The sequence below is a fragment of the Tachysurus vachellii genome, chromosome 25 (genome assembly GCF_030014155.1).
Source record: "Tachysurus vachellii isolate PV-2020 chromosome 25, HZAU_Pvac_v1, whole genome shotgun sequence".
In the NCBI taxonomy this organism is placed as follows: Eukaryota; Metazoa; Chordata; class Actinopteri; order Siluriformes; family Bagridae; genus Tachysurus; species Tachysurus vachellii.
This window is the reverse complement of record NC_083484.1, coordinates 11,198,194-11,216,787: the sequence shown is the minus strand read 5'-3', so window position 1 is coordinate 11,216,787 and position 18,594 is coordinate 11,198,194. Positions and strand designations below refer to the sequence as shown.

The following is an 18,594-nucleotide window of genomic DNA, read 5'->3' as shown; positions in this document are numbered from 1 at the left end:
CAATAATAACTAGCCAATTAAAGTGCGGTTTAAAAGAAGAGGCGGGGTTTGTTGGAATACGGGTAGGAAAGTAACAGTAGTTGCCAGCATGTGGAGCGACGGTAAAGTCTAAGGCTTCACTTCCGGTAGAAAGTTTAGTTTCAAAATAAAAGTGTTATGATATTACAAAATAAAAGTGTTATGATACTTTAAAATAAATGTGTTATGATACTATAATATCTGCTACATTTATACGGAAACACGACCATCCAAAGTAACTGCAGAGTAAAATTTACATCATGTATGTATTAAAGGAGAGGTTTATCAAAACAGCTCAGACAGGAGAATGACCAACTGTCGCACAATAATGACGTAGATAATAACCTCACACTAACTCGTTACGCGGTGGTGCTGACGTCAATATTACGCGCCTTTCAATGCTAGAGCCATGTGAATGTCGCCGGGATCGAAATCGTGGAATATAAAGTGACGAAAGGTAAACAAGGCTCCTGATGTATAATCGTCGTTGAAAGCCTGTTTTCTGTTTAAAGTGGAATTCGTTACATTAGGAGATTGTAAATCCTGTTAGATTACAGTCTGGTAGCTTCTCCATAAGTACAAGGTCAGAATTCTTCCTCATTGAGCTGCTGTTTATTCACCTGTACACAAGCTGTAGGGCTCTCGAGTTTTAAAGACAGGCAAGAGTGACATCTCCAACCCCAAACACAACAATGGAGGGAGGTGGTGTTGTGTTTGGTAAGGATCACTGAACACAATTTAACCAAATGCAAAGTATTTATTCAATTTCCATTTATTAATGTGTGTGTGTGTGTGTGTGTGTGTGTGTGTGAGAGAGAGAGAGAGAGAGAGGGAGGGAGAGAGAGAGAGATTATGACTGGTGTTGTTTATTGTAAGTGTTTGTTGTCTTTTTGGACTTTTGGCCTAGACTACTTGTTCTGAGCAGGTGTTGTTAGTGAACAGGCTGTAAAACTGTTGGCTAAGTTACAGACACTTATGAAAACCTCATGCTGATTATCTGGGAAACATCTCTAACAGCAGTCAAAATGTCATTGTTTGTTGTGAATTTGTTGTAACGTTACAACAAGAGATCATGACTTACTCTGTGCTCAAAGTGATGCTCGTAGCTCCAGTGGTTTTCTCTGTGGGTGAACGAGGATGTGCTTTTTTTTTTTTCATTGGTTGTTGTTAACTCAACAACCAATGAAAAAAAAAAAAAGCACATCCTCGTTCACCCACAGAGACTGTCTGACTGTCATGCTCAATGCGTGATACTTGAGAGCCCTGAAGCTGTAATATAATAAGAATCATGTTTATGCTATTAAAATAAATGCCACAATCACCTGGTGTCTTGTTTTAGCATTCAGGGAGTTTGTGTACAAAGAAAGTCAAGTTTTTAAGCCATGAAGACAATCTGATGTTTTATTATTGTTGTCAGTTTGTTTATAATGTCTCAAATGTCAGCACTTTGGAACAGTCAGTCAACAATATGTCGAATAATCTCAGACATCTTCTTTTAGATGAAGTATGTCCCTTTTTTGTATTCCATTATGTTTTGTTTTATTTTTCTTATTTTTTTTTTGCTTGTACTATTTTGTCTGTATTATATTTTACATATTTGATCTGTGTCTCAATCCTCATCTTATTCTCTCTGTCTCTCTATCACTAACTTCCTGTTATAGAAGCACGACCGCTATGTGGATCCCGAGTCTTGAATTCTAGTCTTGCTTTGCTGAAGATTCTCCCAAATGGCCAGCAGGTTTTTGAGCCGTTGTGCTCGCCTTTTGGTTGTCTGCCCACAGGCCTCTTCGGCCACCAGTCGCCTTCATGCTCTCGCATCTCACCCGTTCACAGAGCATCCAGCACGATCCCAGTCCCTAATCCTACCCTCCGTCAGGCCCCTGAATCTGAGTGCAGGTCCAGAACAGGCGGATGAACCGAACATCACATTTACACGCACTGAACTGGATATTCTTGTCGAGAAGGCCACCACGCCACAGGATGTGTTGTCGTTGTGGGCGGAACGAGGCGGCTCGGCCAATCAAGCGGGCATGTGTCTGGTCCAACTCAGCCGATTGGCGGTGGAAAATAAAGATCTCGACAGGGCGAATATCCTTCAGGACCCTCGCTGCGAGGATCTGATGGGGTCTTTAAACTCTCAGGTAAAGATACAGAGTACAGGTACAGAGAGATGTGTGTTAAACAGCCCTGAGAGCGAATGCTGTTTGACTTCCATCCACACTGTCGGGTTCAGATATCGATTTTGACGATGTTTTACAGGTCACCAATGCAGTAGAAGATGACCAAAAAGTAACTAAAACCTCAGACTGCATACGGTTTCTCACTGTTAACTTATAAGCTATATCTATATACCTTATTTAGGTCAGTGTGGTGGCTCTTGGTTGTTGTTTGTAGAAACAGGGTTCGAGCCCCAGCACTGCCAAGCTGCCACTGTTGGGCCCTTGAGCAAGACCCTTAACCCTTACTTCTCCAGGGGTGCTGTACCATAGCTGACCCTGCGCTGTGACCCCAACCTCCAAAGTTGGGATATGTGAAAGAAGATTTTTTACTGTGCTGTAATGTATATGTGACCAAATAAAGGCTTCTATTCTATATCGATATTCTGTTTATATACCTATATCTATTGAGACCTTAGAATAAGGGCTAGAAAAGCACTTGCATTTCAACTTATACAGAACAAAACATGAGGCCCGAGATGCAAAATGAGTGCTGAAATCTGATTTGTATTCAGTAACCCTGTCACCAGGGTTAAATCCAGTTTCATGACCTGGGGATCTGCTGCAGATGTATTTTTCTGCTTTAACACACTGGTCATGCCACTGTGGTGCTAACATTGTTTATTTTGTTTTTGTTTATTTTAGGTGAATGTGATATGGAATGGCACACTGGTGTCTGTCTTGCGTGCTCTCTCCATTCTCGGTGTCCCTTCCAGCACTTCGTTGATGTCCTCTCTCCAGACAGAGGCACTGTGGAGGCTCCGGCGCTTCAACTACCGCCACCTTTCCTCACTGGCGGACTGGGCGTCAGGCTGGAAGAATCAGGGGTAAACAAAGGAGTATTAAATAAAGTACTAACATACTCTCCAGTCGCTTTACTCCAGTAGTAATAAGGTTTTTCAGTGCGTGGCACTCGTAGGGCTTCGCCGATACGGCCGCGCCCACGTCTTGTTGCTACCGGTTACTGCCACTCGTTTTGCTGGAAGTCTCCAGCTTTTATTGATGAGAAATTATGTCTTCTTGCGCCGTCACCGCGAGTCGCTGTATGTTCACACTTAATTACACCTCATGGTTACTGAATCACACACTTGATTCTGATTCAGTTGATTCAGCTGATAAGGAGCTTGAATAGAGGATTCACTACACACCATTTGTTAAATCGTATTGCAATACTGGACTAACTAGTCCAATACTGGACTAACTACTCGCTAAATTATTGTTTATCTGGTCGGATGATTCATAACATGAAAATTAGTCATCAGACGTTGGGTTTTAAATGCCAGTCGGTATTAAACCATGTGTCAGGTTAGAGTTAGGGTCATACATCAAGTTGTGTGGTTCGTATTATCTTGTGGTGCCTCCGTCTCTCGTGGACTTGTGTTTATTCACAATATCGTAACACGTTTTAAGGTTGATCAGGGCTCAGTCGTGCCATGACTTGTGCTGCTGCTGTGTGGATATGGACATTTACAGTTTGTGTAATTATGTTGCAGTAAGGTTAGAGGTGTGTGTGTGTGTGGTGCAGACAGGGAGATGAGCTACAGACGTCTGTGCTAAAGCAGCTGGAGCTGCGCTGGACAGAGGTGAACGACCCGCGCACCGTCACCATGCTCATGAGCAGAGCCGCTAGACTCTCACCTCCGCTCATGGAAAGGCTGGAAGATAAGGTAACACTCACACACAAACATGACCAATATTACAAACGACGTGTAGTTTATCGATGTAATGTTCACACAAAATGTACATTCCAATAAAGGTGGGGTCTCCGTTGTTTGAGAAATGCTTCAGAAAACTGCGTTGGGACGCCAAACAAAACAAAAACAAAACAAACGTGTAGCCAATGAGCAGAAAGGGGCGGGTCTTGTCAATATGGGTGGAGAGAGTGTTCAGTGCGCATGTGTGACATTAGCAGAAAGCAATTTTAACATTGACATGGAGGATAAAAATAAAGAAAGAAAGTGAAGAAAGGCTTACGATAAGGCAAGAAGTAGGACGTGTTAATATAGGATCAGCTTTCCAACGCTGGAGAGAACTGAAGGAGAAGGATGTTGGCGCATATTCACAGATTCAAGTTTCCTGAGTCAATAACTCCTGAGCTAAACGCTGTTACACAATTAACACCTCTTTTCTATCGTAGTAATGTAGAGACGCAGCTACAACCGTGTTTTGTGTAGTAACAGCGTTTAGCTCAGGAGTTATTGACTCAGGAAACTCCAATCTGTGAATATGTGACCAACTTTACTTAAGACACCGAGGCACTTTTTTCCTTCTCGATAGGTGAGTAACGTTGGTTTTACTTTGTTACACAGAACTAATATATGCCGTCCTTTGCATGAATATGCTTGTGTGTCATTTTTGCTTGTTTGTTTATCTGCAATCGTATTGTTCTTCCCTTCAGCTATGATAGACACATTTCATTCCATTAGTTGCCTGGGTTACGTATGTTTGTGTGGGCGGAGCTATCAGTACAGGGGTGGGACCCATTTGGGTTAGGGGCGTGTTTGTTTTGGTAATTTCAAATGTCAACATTGGCTTTCAAACAACGGAGACCCCACCTTTAAATCATGTATCACGCGCTGGCGGTATGTGGTAAGCGTCAGATGGATCCTTTATTTTTCACATACACATTACAAATTATTACTTCACAAATCCCAACTTTGAAGGTTACAGCACCCCCTAGCAGTGAGGACTTGGGGACTTGCTCAATGACCCACTACTGGCAGCTTGGCAGTGTTGAGGCTTGAACCTCAATCCTCTGATCAACAACCCAGAGCCTTAACCTCTCCAGCTTGTGCATGAGCTAGAATAGTTCAGAAAGGACAGGCAACATTGATCTGAATTCAAAATGATCAGATTACATAATTGCACCAGATAACACACAGTTATAGAAGGGAACCTGTGCCTATCTCAGGCGTCATCAGGCATCAAGGCAGGATACACCCTGGACGGAGTGCCAACCCATCGCAGGGCACACACACACTCTCATTCACTCACGCAATCACACACTACGGACAATTTTGCTAAAAATCATGACGCTCCTATTTACAAAGATGCTGATGCTGGATTTCTACTGCTGATTGACGCAGGTCGAGCGGGAAAAAAACGCCACACCTTCATTCTCCACATTCAATAATAAAAATGTGACTACTGCGTTTTATACTGTCGGCTGATTAACAGTAAATTTCTTTCTCTATAGTCGATTTGTATTTTTTGTCCTCCATGAACATGGTACAGAATCCGCTGCTCCCTGTTCAGGGTCACCACAGCAGATCATCCTAATAATTTTCAAAGGTTTTATGCCACTTGCCCTTCCTTACGAAGCCCTCCCTTTTTTTTTATGGACTTGGGGTCGGCAGGCCACCACCACAGACCAATCCACATGTAACTTATATAACTGTCGTATAAAGTAAACTTATTTACTCAGCTGGGTGGCTTTATATCCAAACATTTCTAAATTCAGAAGCTTTCTATAGAATATTCCATTAGCAACTTCAATAGCTAGGCTAACTAGGCAGCATCTGAAACAGGATTTAAGCCAGCTTATCATCTGTTATGTGTCTTGCATGTCTAATGCTACGTTATCGCCTTTCTGCGCCAGGCCCTGGAGTTAGCCGAGAAGTTCAGCACAGAGGACATCCGCAGAGCGATGTTATCCGTGGCGTTGCAGGGCCGCCGATCAGTGCCACTCCTGCGAGCGCTGTCCTACCACCTGCACCAGAAACCCTCTTCTGAACTCACTACACCTCTGTTGCTGGACATCGTGTTTGCATACGGTCAGTTTATAAAACTGCTTCAATTCTGATTTAGTCACAGTCCTCGTTACAGGTCGGAGTCTATGGGTTCGGGAAAAGCGAACAAAGTCATATTACGTAATAAAACGTTACAAAAGGAGAGAATTATCAGCTTTGCTTTAACAATGGTTAGTGTGTTCATTTGTTTTTGCTTAACACAGCCTTACATACATAGATATGGAGCATATTCACTATTTTGTAGTTTTACAACCTGGAATTAACTTTTTTTTTTGGTGGATTCATTATATGTGCATAGAAGGTACAAAAATGTTCATGAAACTAACAAAAATAATACGAAAAGTCTTTACCTTCCTGGGTGACAAGTGGAAGTAGTTTTCCCTGCAGTTGCAACTGGATCTGGATATTTTGATCCATTAATTTGCTTGTTAAAATTATGGTATGGGAGACAACAGATCAGTAATGAGGACATGAAGGTAGAAAAAGGTCTGTGGGTAAATATTTTGCATGGCGATGGACCGTACGATAATACCGTACAGTTTGTTTTAAAGGCTTTGTCTGTGTTGTTATTCAGTGTTGCTGTTCTGATATTCATTTCCGCAGGTAAGCTGAATTTCCACCAGACTCAAGTGTGCCAGAGGTTGGCTGCTGAGCTCCTGCCTCGATTACCAGAGATGAGCGCCACTGAAGTCATGCGCTGTTCAAAGTCTCTAGCCTTCCTGAAGTGGCTCCACGTGCCTCTGTTCGAGGGATTTGCTCAGGTTTAAACTCTATATGTTCGACACATCGACATATTACACATTGGGTGTTTTATATAATATAAACATACAAAGAAACAACTAAAGCTAAAGTTCATGGTGTTGAACTCCATCTGTTCTGTTTAACGGATAATTGACGTCTGAAAAACACGGCAGAACGTTTACAGGCTGAAAAAGATGCCATGGTATATTTCATTGACATCATAGACAGTGTTGCCAGGTCAGTATTTTTTCTGTGGAATATAGTTGACTCATAAGCATACGTGCCTTAGTAAATAGTAACGCTAGATATCGTCAATAGTTATGCTAGACATCTCTAAGCTGGGAAGCTAGCTTGCAATTATATAAGGAATTAAATGGTGAATGAATGGTGTGTGCTGTTATAGGGAAATAATCAACAGGCACCTGTTTTTTCCTTTAACACCACAGCAGCAATGACTCAATCACGTCGCGCTTTTTAACCTTTTATAGTAACATTTGATGTCGTCTTAGACCCATGAAACATGGGATGAACATCTAATGCACAGCACACACAAAATCTGAAACACCGCAGGAGTTTTAAAGTCCTCATCTGATTGGTTGGATTCTACAGGATTTCCAGGAGGTGTGTGTGTGTGTGTTTGTGTGCACCTTATTTGACAGTTCATCTGGAAACAAAGCTGTCGTGAGGCTCGACTTCTTTCGTGGAGGAAGAAATCCTTTGTGTTTACAACTGTGACACATATGAGGATGTTTTATTACACACCAGACTGCTTTTGTAGGGACATGACATGATGCCAAACAAAACAAACTCTGGTTGGTTGCTTTGAATGTCAGTCAGATGCCCTCTTGGTCACTGCCGTGGAGTCCAGACCTTGTGCCGTCAGTCTGAAGGTCTGGGTACAAGAGACTGCATTCGATGATGTGGAAAGTAAACAAAAACCTTAGCTCCTATTATCACTTGGTTTCTAGCAGCAATAACCAGTCATCTTTTTTATATATAGATATCTTCTGAAGCTTTCTGTGGTACAGAGAAACCTCACAGTCGTCTGTACGGAAGACTTTCCCCTGGAGGAAAAACATGACACCGACACCGGAAACCATAAATGTTAATTTAAAAAAAAAATTTGTTCAGAAAACATCACCATATTCACACTGAACATAAAGGTGTCTAGCATTAGACTTGGATTATGTGGGTTATCTGCTATCGAGTGAGGTGTTGCTATAGAAACAATACCAGGAGCGCTTTAATATAATATAATACAAACCTACTATTGAAATGACCAAGCTGCTTTTAAATGAAATTAATCAACACCTGCTGACCAATCAGATTAGAGCTTTCAGAAACAACTCTGTGGTGACAGTATGCATATAAACACACACAAACACACACACACACACACACACACATATATATATATATATATAACATGCCTTTCTTTCTTCTTTCCATTTAGCACTTTGTAAAAAACAGTGAAAAGTACAGCATGTTACAGATGTGTAACCTCCTCATGGCCTTCGCCAGGCTTAACTTCCAGCCCAGTAACAAGGAGGAATTTTACGCAAAGGTAACCAATCAGAAGTGAGATGTAAAATGCATATATGTAAAATATTGTTATAGGTTGATACAATTAAAAATGATTTTATTTGTCGTGTGTGTAGATTCATGAGGCTTTGGAAAGCTCCTGGCAGAGCCTGGAACCTTTTGTTTTGACCGATGTAGTCTGGGCTCTCTGCATTTTCCAGCAGGCCAAACCCGAGTTTATTGCCGCTATCATCGATCCTGCGTTTCACAGCAAAGTTACAGGTGGGAATCGCTGTGCGGTTGTGTAGCACAGCACGCAGTGATGGAATGTATGAATACATTTTGACATTCACCGACTACACTTTTATTTTCATTTTAAAGCAACAGTAAGACCTCATAAGATGTGACTTGTTCTGTTTGAACGTTTATCAAAACCATGTTGTGCTTCAATAGTGTCAGGATATTAAATATTAATTGATAAAATGTCAAATGTAGCCTCATATTTGGGCATCATACAAATTTGGGCAACATACAATACATGTCAAATATGCACAAAAACCCTGTTGCTATCATTTCATATATATATTACTATATATTTTTCAATACAAAGTTCAATTAATACACTCACCAGCCAGTTGAATCAGTTTACATTCAATTAATGAACACGTACATCAGAATGGAAAACATGCTAACACAGTGGTCCAGAAACTGGTGAGCTACTCACTCAATATAGCAAGTGTCTGTTTCTTCACCACTAGGTGGCAGTGGTGCTCGTGCAGAGAACTACACACTGAAGGTGCTTCATATTGCAGCCTCAGGACAGCTAGAATCTGGCATCCGTGCCACTTTGCCCCTTCCAGCAGTCCATGAAAAACAGGCCAAGCAGAGCCTGACACCTCTTCAGACCACCCTACACAAAGCCCTCCAGATCCTCACTGAAAATCGTACAGAAGCCCTGCGCAAAAACATCAGCACCGTGTACGGGTGGACTATAGGTGTGTGCGTGTTCGTTTACTGTCACTCTCTGCTGTAGCAAATGTTGGAAGATTTCCCAGTGAAGCATATTAAGAGCCAGAATGTGTATTTATTTGCTCTGGCACTATTTTTAGATGCGGAATTGGTGGTGAATTCTGAGAATAAGCCCATAGACCTGAAGAAACTGGAAGCGCCACACTTACCTGGAGGGGGCAGCACAGAGCGTTTACCTCAGGGGGCACGAAGGTGAGGGTTAAAAAAAATAATAATAAGCCTAATTACTTGACCACAAAAATGAGCCATGTTTAAATATAGTCCAAGATGATAATCATGTGTAGAATATCGTAATTTCTCTGTTGTGACTAATGATGTTGTCATGTAATGTGAAAAAAAAAAAAACAACAACAATATATCCTGTGGTGTTTATGTACCAGTGTGTGTTTGGCATGGTTTAACAAAACTGTTCCCTTATTGGACAGCCTGTCTGTCTGTATCTTTCTTCACTTGGATGTCTTTTGACTCTCGTTTTGCATGTGTCTCTCTGTCTGTCTCGTGTCTCTATGTCTTTAAGCCTGGAGCTGTTTGTTGGTCTTACTATTTCTGTTTGTCTGGGGATTTTTGTCTGTCTGTTTGGCTGCTTAACAATGTCTTTGTCTTTCTGTCTGTATGTCTCTGTGTTTGTCTGTGTTTTTGTCTGTGTGGTTGGCTCTGTGTGTGGCAGACTGTTTATCAATGTGCCTGTCTGTCTGAGCATCCCAACCCGGGTTATTCTTTAAAATTATATCTATCTGTGCCCAGAAGTTTCATTATAGTTATAATTTTTCGTGTGTGTTTTAGGGTGGCTTTCCTGGCCTGGGAGTTTCCTCATTTTGCCTCTAGAAGCAAAGACCTACTGGGCCGCTTCGCCATGCAGAAGCGCCACCTGCAGCTGGCCGGGTTTCTGTTAGTGGAGGTAAGTCATTTAGCGAGAGAGCCAAAGATGGAAAGACCAAAAAAACCACAAGGAAGGAGGACTATACATGATGATAAATGTTTGTAAGATTATAAGTCTAAAGTAATTTATAGCCACGTGATCTTTTAAATCACACCATGACTGCAGTTCCTTTATGTTAATCTCAAGGATGCTTCTGAGAGGCTTGTTAGCATTTGCTTCATTTTCGTAGAGGCTAGAAAACTTATGCTACATGCCTAATTCGCAAACAGTGTACTCATTCATTCATTCCATCAGTCAAGATTCAAGGTGCTATTTCAGACGTAGCAAGAGTTACACTACATTTGCATAAAAGTGTTCCTTTACATAATAATAATAATAATAATAATAATAATCTGTAGCATCTCTCATGTTAATTATGTCAAGCTATTCTGTTCATTTCGAATATATATACTGTACACTACCAGATGTTTTCTATTTACAGGCAGCTAACATGCTACCATGTTACGCAGTGTGTGAGACTCTCAGGGCATTAATGTCACAGATTTCTGTATGTTTCTGTATTCTTTACATGCTGTGACTGTCAGCCACAGCTAGCACAGATTAGCTAGGTCCACGCTGCAGCGTCTGGCGTAGCAGATTGTCCCATGCCTGGCTTAAAAATAGCACAGAGCTGCAGGAGAGAATTGAGTCAGTCTCTCTCTCTCTCTCTCCCTCTCTCTCTCTCTCTCTCTCTCTCGCTCTCTCTCTCTCTCTCTCCCTCTCCCTCTCTCTCTGCAGCATTTAGAATAATCCTGTTAGAACAGGATTGGCTTGGCTAGTTCTTCAATTAGACTGAGAAATGATTAGGTAATATTATAGTTTAAAATGAAAGTTCAATTCAGTTTATTGGTTATAGCGCTCGGACGTTGGGGAAGAAAAGCAGGATTCTGTAGACTGTTTTGTGTCCACATATGTTAAGTAAAGAACTTGTGTCTAGATTTTGAGTAACTGCGATACCTCCTCTCCTTTGTTAGGTGGGGTGACTTATATAACTATAACCAGGCAGATAAACTTCATTTAATGCAACTAACTTGTTTAGTTTAATCTATTTTTCTGTTAAGCCTAGAACACTAAATTTCTGATCAGTAATCATTTCATTAACAATAAGGTCTTTAGATGCAAGAGATCTTAGATTTAACGTTCTTAGCTTCAGATCAAAAGTACTGGCTCTGCATTCACTATGATCTTGTTTTATGCTAATCAGGTTACTAAAACAAATTTTGAGTGTTTATACATTTTATTTAACTCGGGAAATAGACAGTCTTTATATTGTGCACCCTGGTTGAAGACTCGGCCATCTAGCAGACAGTAGGATTAGCCTGCTTGTCTGCTCCCTGACCCTGGCTCTGGATTATCACTGATTAACTAGGCCTGTTCTCAGACTGTGTGCTATGCTGCACGAAATGAGAACAGCACATTACAGAGTGTTTTTTGTCATTGTACATGTACATAATTCAGTTAACTCATGTGTTACATGTTCACTCTTACCCCTTTTCCACCAAAAAGAACCGGGTGCTGGTTCAGAGCTAGCGCTGGTGCTGGTTCACAGTTGGTTCCACTGGCGAACCTTCTAAGAACCGGTTTGCATTTCCATCGGTTAGAGAGCCGTCACAGAGCCGAGTCATGGCAGATGTTGCTTTACTGTTAATGCTCATGGCTTTGTGAACCTACATTGGCATCCAAACGCGGCGAATCCAACGTGTACGTGCAGCTCCATGTCATCTGTATAAACAGATGTGATCGAAAAAGTACATAACATTTTTATCATTAACACAGAAAAAAGTTAGCCTTAGCATGTAGCTACCTACTATCCTGTGTGTTGATAATTGATCATATTGTGTAAAGTAAAAGTGTATTAAACATTAGTATACTTAAGGTACATTATCAAATAAATCGCTAACAGTAGCCCCGCCCACAGCCCCTGACGCAAGCGGTTCTTAAGTCTAGACCAGCAACGTTTTGGTGCTACTTAAGAACCACTTTTCCTGGTTCAGAGCCGGTGCTTTGGCTGTTGAAAAAGAAGGAACTGGTTCTAAATTAGGCTCTGGCTCCGAACCAGCACTCAAACTGCCTCAGTGGAAAAGGGGCATCTGTGGACCCTTTGGTACTGTTTGGGTCAAACTGACCGGGGAACATTATTGGCGTTTTAAATGCATTACAGTATTTTTATGTATTTGTTTTAAAACACACAATGTCTGTAAGAGCCAATATTAATAATGTTGGCATGGTTTGTGTCCACTGTGACCAGGGTTACTGCAAATCAATACAGAATTCTTCTTTTCGATCACATTATATTCTGAGGATAACCCCGCCCCCTTTTACAGAGTATAAGGCTCTCTCAATGCTTTGACAAGTATGAAAATGATGTAAATTTTATGCTACGGCCCTCGCGGTTACCAGATCTCAACCCAACTGAACACCTATTTTCTTGATTGGGTGTGTGGATAGCTAAATTTACATTTACATTCACTGCATTTGGCAGACGCAGTTATCCAGAGCGACGTACAGAAGTGCTACATACCATAGCCACATGTTTTACCTGCAACCAGATATCCATAGTGAAAATGGATCAAAACCTACTCAAAAATGTATTCTAATAAAGAAGACGATTAACAAGAAATCTAATCGACAGAACAGTGCAGCAATTAATTCTTCACCTGAAGAGTGACCAGTGAAGAGATGTCAATAGAGCTTGGAATTAAAGCATGTAATTATTGCTATTTTTTTTTTTATTAAGTAAATTCAGGTAGGCGAGGGATCGCCTGGAATGTAGCTGGAATGGAATATAGCTGGAATGAAATTGTTCTAAAATCATTTCAAAATGTTTGAAATTTAGTCCTGGTGGAAATATTGTTTTCTAAGCCACATACAGTATGACCTTTTGAAATTTGTATAGCGCTCTTAAGGATGGACACGTAACAAAGCATCTTAATACATTTATCAAACTCATTTTTATATTTCTATCAGTTTATCTCTAATGACTAACTCCCTGAGATAATATTGGGTAGAAACCTTGAGAGGAACCAGACTTGAGAGAGTAACCATCATCATCTGGGTGTCACCCGTGTGAAATTCATATAATTAAAAACTGCAGTTGTGTAACCAGGTAATCTAGCATTAACATGAAGTTTTGTCTCTCATCAGGTTCCATACTTTGAGTGGCTAGAGTTGAAGACGGATTGGCAGCAAGTGTCCTATCTGAAGGATAAGATCGGGAAGGCTGTCGCTGAGGACATGGCTAAGTGAGCTTATGGATTGCAGCGTGTTCACAAACCAAAGCAGAACTTCTGAAACGAACAGCATGGCAAATCAGTTTGAGCACCGAGATGTTTAGATCCAACTATAAAATGAAGACTCATTAAACATTACATTATTCACCAATAATAAACATACATGAGCATGGACCATCAGGATCTTCATGCAGATACAACACTGAACACTCTTCTTAATTTAACAATAAGTTCTAATTATGATGCTATAAAATAATTGATTAGTATTTATGAGTATCAGAGGCTCCAAGATACGATTGGCTTGGGTGGTACATCTGCATTTTGTATACTTCTGTGTGAAAACCTGCTTGATATTGAGCTTATTTTTAAAATGTAGCTTTGTTTTATGCTGTGATCGAAAACAATCTGCGTTTCAGGTGTATACAACATTATCAAATTACAGAATAATTCCAGTTTGTGTCTTTTATCCGTGCGCCATTTTTAAACGTGTATACGTCCGTAGAACCTGTTCAGCTTCGAGCATCAGATAAACAGACTTTTATACTGTGAATAATAACCAGCCAGACAAAACATCAGTTCTGCGAGTCTTCTAAAAACTGTAAAGGATGTCTCTTTGGAGAACTCTCCTTCCACTAATAATAAACTCCCACTTACCAGTTGTGATGTGGTTGCCTAGACAACAGGATGGGGCTTTCCTTGTTGCCAAGGAGACAGTCATTGAGGCTGCTTTAAAACGGAATGGGGTTTGCACAGACCTAAGAGTTTGAAACATTTAAAAACATCATTTTTACATATGAAATGTAAGATTCAGTCATCTTTGTGAAGTGCTGCATATGGACAGAATAAAATGTTATTTAAACTTGTATTTGGTTTCAATTTGGGTTTTAGTGGTTGAGAATTATTCAGATGCTTACTAAGCATAGCAAATTAATTGTAGGGGGAGTTTGGGATATTACAAGGATGTTGACGAGGATATTAAACGATGGTGATTATTTGTGTTAATCAGATTTAAATCCTTAGAATCTGTGAACAATATTAAATTATTTGAACTTTAAGTTCCCATAAAAGGGAGAATACTAATTATTACACACAGAATTCAACACTGAGAGGGACATCAGAAGGAAGACAAAAGACAAATATTGCAGATTAAATGAGAAAACAGTACCTCCTATCTATATTTAAAAAAATGCTACACACTCTGTTAAAATGGCAAGTTTTTGTCCTGTCAATCATGTCAGAAAGGTTTCCACCCTCACATCATCAATAATCACCAGCGCCCCAGTTCCACCGGCAGCTACAGTATGCATGACCACTTCCTCCATCAGGTTTAACAGACGATGTGGTACGCTTTGGATCATCAGCCCTTCCTTTCCTTCCTTTCCTTCTCTTCCCTTCATTCTGATACAAGTTCATCTTGGTTTCATCTGTCCAGAGAATCTTGTTCTAGAACTGGGCAGGCTTTAATCTTGTCTTATCTGGTCTTCCTGTTCCTCAACGTCTTTCCAGTGGTTTGGATTTTAAGGTTAACCCTCTTGAGTGTTTTTGTGTTGTCTATTCCAGATTTTAATATTTTATAATAAAAAGCGATTCTTACTGTTATTGTTTTGTCCCAGACAACCATAAACACCCATTTGCATTTTAACAATACAGCCATTTCTGTAGTTCCTTCAACAATGACAATAAAATTTATATTAGTTAACTGAAAAAGTTATATTTTAAACTATTTAACCATTTCAAATGTTCCTTATTAATTGCTTGATATGAATTTATTCCAGACATTTCCTCTGTGTCTATAAGGAGTGACATTAAAACAAATCATTCAGAATGTAATAAAATAAATGACTGGTTGATAGATGACTAATTGTTTTCTGTATTTGTTTATTGGATGTTCTTCAGCCTTCAACATAACCTCTGAATACTCAAAGATATGGAAAGAAGAACCTTCGTTCCTTTGTACAGCCATCTTTATGCATGGCTGTATGAGAGGTGACAGAGTTTATCTACGCCACAACATCATCAGACACCCTTACATGTCTTTCTTTGTGGCCACGGTTCATCTGAAATCTGCTTAGCACAGCCATTTAATGAGAGTTCTTACATCAAACAGACCCAAGTGGACAAGTGGGACAAAAGGATGGATTACTTAAATCCATTAAAGACTTTGGTATGCCATGGCAACGCAACCAAAAAGCAAAGCACTGTATTCGCCTGTATTGCTTTTGCCAGGATCAGAGAGGACTGAACTATTAAAAACAATGATTTTGAATAAAACATGTACCTCTGCTTTCCATATGAATATGTGTAATTACTATTTGAAGATGGAGAGTGTGCATGATCAGGTTTTCAAATATTCAGGTACAGATTTTGCTAATTCGGACCATTTATTTTATTCTATTGATATGTTTGGTCCATTTATTCACAGATTCTCTTCAATATTAATATTTAATCACAGATTATCTTTAATAATTCCTTTACTCTGGTCAGGGTAACATCCAGGATGTAGCTGGAGCCTTTTATGGGAACGCTGGATATGAGGCAGGAATACACACTGGATAGGACTCGCACGCTCATTCAAACCTTCCAATGATTGGTTGCTCTTAAATAGATTGGAATTTTGGTCATTGGTTCTGAACTTAGAAATTCTATGTAAGCGAAAATTTTATCTTATTTAAAAAAAAAAGAACTAGAACCATATTTGGGAATTAGAAACTTACAATTTTACTCCGATCGTCTTCAGTTGCTGCTTGTTTTTAGGTCTTTCCGCATTCAGTTTTGTCTTCACTAACTAAAAAGCATGCATAGTTGGGTTGATCTTGTTAGAAATTTGAGCTCATTCCCAAAGAGACTTAAGTGTCATAAGGTAATATGTTTAGAACTCTAAATGAACAACCTTGATTAAATTGTTAGTATGATATCGGCAGCAGGACATCAAGGACCGTCACTAAACAAAGGGTATACGTGAGCATGATTACCATTTAAAGTGACCATCTGAGTGATAACACCTGTAACATTGCCAAGCAAAGGTGTACGTGACCGTGATTAACATTTAAAGACAACTGGCTAGACGACAATGTGTGACCCAGCCGTTTGGGAGACACTTAAGTTCTTACACTTAATACACATGAAAAGCAAAACCCCATTTAAACTACAAAGAGGAAAATCAGAATAAAATTCTTGAGCAGGATTTGTCCTGGGTTCTTCTTGATTTTCATGAACCCTAAGTACTTTGTCACTGCTACGCTGGAATAAACTTCTTCTTCATTAAGACCTTTGCCCTCATTGTTTTATTTTGGCAAATTAAAAAAAAATCCCTTTCTTTGTGTTTCTCATCAGAAAGTACGGCTTTCCAAACACTTTAGAATTCATCCTTCTGCTTCTCCTTCGTCTCCTATCTGTTTCTATCAGCAGTCACATTATCAATAAACGCCAGTGATCCAGTTCCAGCTTTGGATCATCAACCATTCCTTTCCTTCTTCATACTCATCTCTTTCCATCGTTCTGGTACAAGTTCATCTTAGTTTCATCTGTCCAGAGAATCTTTTTCTAGAACTGGGTTGGATTTTTTAGAAATTAGATGATTTCTAGTTAAGTCTAATATGACATTTCTGTTCTTTAGCATTTCAATTTGTTTGCATTTTGAGGGAAACCTTTACTTGGCTAGATGAAGTGGTTTTTATTCACCATGAAAGGAAGTATTTGACCATGCACCCACTTTAGTTGTCTTCTGTGGTCTTCCAGGTCTGTTGGCATTGCGAAAGCTCACAAGTGAATTCCGTCAGGATCCAGCCGGGACTTTGGCCACGTGCTTTTGTTTATGTTCTGTGTCACGTGTATGCCCCACCTTTGTTTACTTCCTCCCCGCCCTGCACACCTGTTTCTCATGTGTTAATTGTCTTGTGTATTTATCCTTGTCGTCCTATGTCGTCTTTGTCATGTCATGTCATGTCATGTCTTGTCTTCTCGGGCCCTTGTCACCATTTCGTGTTTTTAGTTAATAAACAATTTTATTTTACGCTATCCTGCATTTGGGTCTTCTGCTTTAGGGGGATTTTTGTATATTTTTTGCCCTGTGGTGGAGGGCTTTTCCCGTCCTTCCCCCCCTTTCTGGTTTTCTGGACTTGCGGACATCGCTCGGCCCTTCTGCTCTGCTGTGGACGTCGCTCGGCCCTTCTGCTCTGCTGTGGACGTCGCTCGGCCCTTCTGTTCTGCTGTGGACGTCGCTCGGCCCTTCTGCTCTGCTGTGGACGTCGCTCGGCCCTTCTGCTCTGCTGTGGACGTCGCTCGGCCCTTCTGTTCTGCTGTGGACGTCGCTCGGCCCTTCTGCTCTGCTGTGGAAGTCGCTCGGCCCTTCTGTTCTGCTGTGGACGTCGCTCGGCCCTTCTTCTCTGCTGTGGACGTCGCTCGGCCCTTCTGTTCTGCTGTGGACGTCGCTCGGCCCTTCTTCTCTGCTGTGGACGTCGCTCGGCCCTTCTGTTCTGCTGTGGACGTCGCTCGGCCCTTCTTCTCTGCTGTGGACGTCGCTCGGCCCTTCTGTTCTGCTGTGGACGTCGCTCGGCCCTTCTTCTCTGCTGTGGACGTCGCTCGGCCCTTCTGTTCTGCTGTAGACGTCGCTCGGCCCTTCTGTTCTGCTGTTGATGTCGCTCGGCCCTTCAGCTCAGATGTGGACTTCACTCGGCCCTTCTGCTCGGCCCTTCAGCTCGGCTGTGGACATCGCTCGGCCCCTCTGCTCTGCTGTGGACGTCGCTCGGCCCTTCTTCTCTGCTGTGGACGTCGCTCGGCCCTTCTGCTCTGCTGTGGACGTCGCTTGGCCCTTCTGCTCTGCTGTGGACGTCCCTCGGCCCTCCTGCTCGGCCCTTCTTCTCTGCTGTGGACGTCGCTCGGCCCTTCTTCTCTGCTGTGGACGTCGCTCGGCCCTTCTTCTCTGCTGTGGACTTCGCTCTGCCCTTCTGTTCTGCTGTGGACGTCGCTCGGCCCTTCTGTTCTGCTGTTGATGTTGCTCGGCCCTTCAGCTCAGCTGTGGACGTCGCGCGGCCCTTCTGCTCGGCCCTTCAGCTCGGCTGTGGACGACGCTCTGCCCTCTCTGGCTGCTCCTACTTCCTCCCCACCTCTGCACACCTGTTCCTCATGTGTTAATTGTCTTGTGTATTTAACTGTGGCGCGTTGCCTATGGC

The 18,594-nt window shown here is 41.3% G+C and overlaps 1 protein-coding gene across 1 annotated transcript; it reads left to right on the top strand.

Moving 5' to 3' along the window:
• The first annotated feature begins 382 nt into the window (after nucleotides 1-382).
• On the top strand, nucleotides 383-14,286 carry tbrg4 (transforming growth factor beta regulator 4). Its single transcript, XM_060861738.1, has 12 exons — nucleotides 383-475; nucleotides 1,680-2,159; nucleotides 2,880-3,061; nucleotides 3,760-3,901; nucleotides 5,833-6,007; nucleotides 6,587-6,744; nucleotides 8,178-8,288; nucleotides 8,383-8,527; nucleotides 9,004-9,240; nucleotides 9,355-9,466; nucleotides 10,058-10,172; nucleotides 13,338-14,286. The coding sequence occupies exons 2-12, from the start codon at nucleotides 1,746-1,748 to the stop codon at nucleotides 13,437-13,439; spliced, it is 1,893 nt and encodes a 630-aa protein (XP_060717721.1). The 5' UTR covers nucleotides 383-475; nucleotides 1,680-1,745; the 3' UTR covers nucleotides 13,440-14,286.
• Nucleotides 14,287-18,594: the final 4,308 nt, after the last annotated feature.

Coding starts and splice junctions, on each gene's coding strand:
- tbrg4 (XM_060861738.1), top strand. CDS start 1,746: ATGGCCAGCAGGTTTTTGAGCCGTTGTGCTCGCCTTTTGGTTGTCTGC. Junction 3,062..3,759: donor TCAGGCTGGAAGAATCAGGG/GTAAACAAAGGA, acceptor TGTGTGGTGCAG/ACAGGGAGATGAGCTACAGA. Junction 6,745..8,177: donor TGTTCGAGGGATTTGCTCAG/GTTTAAACTCTA, acceptor CTTTCCATTTAG/CACTTTGTAAAAAACAGTGA.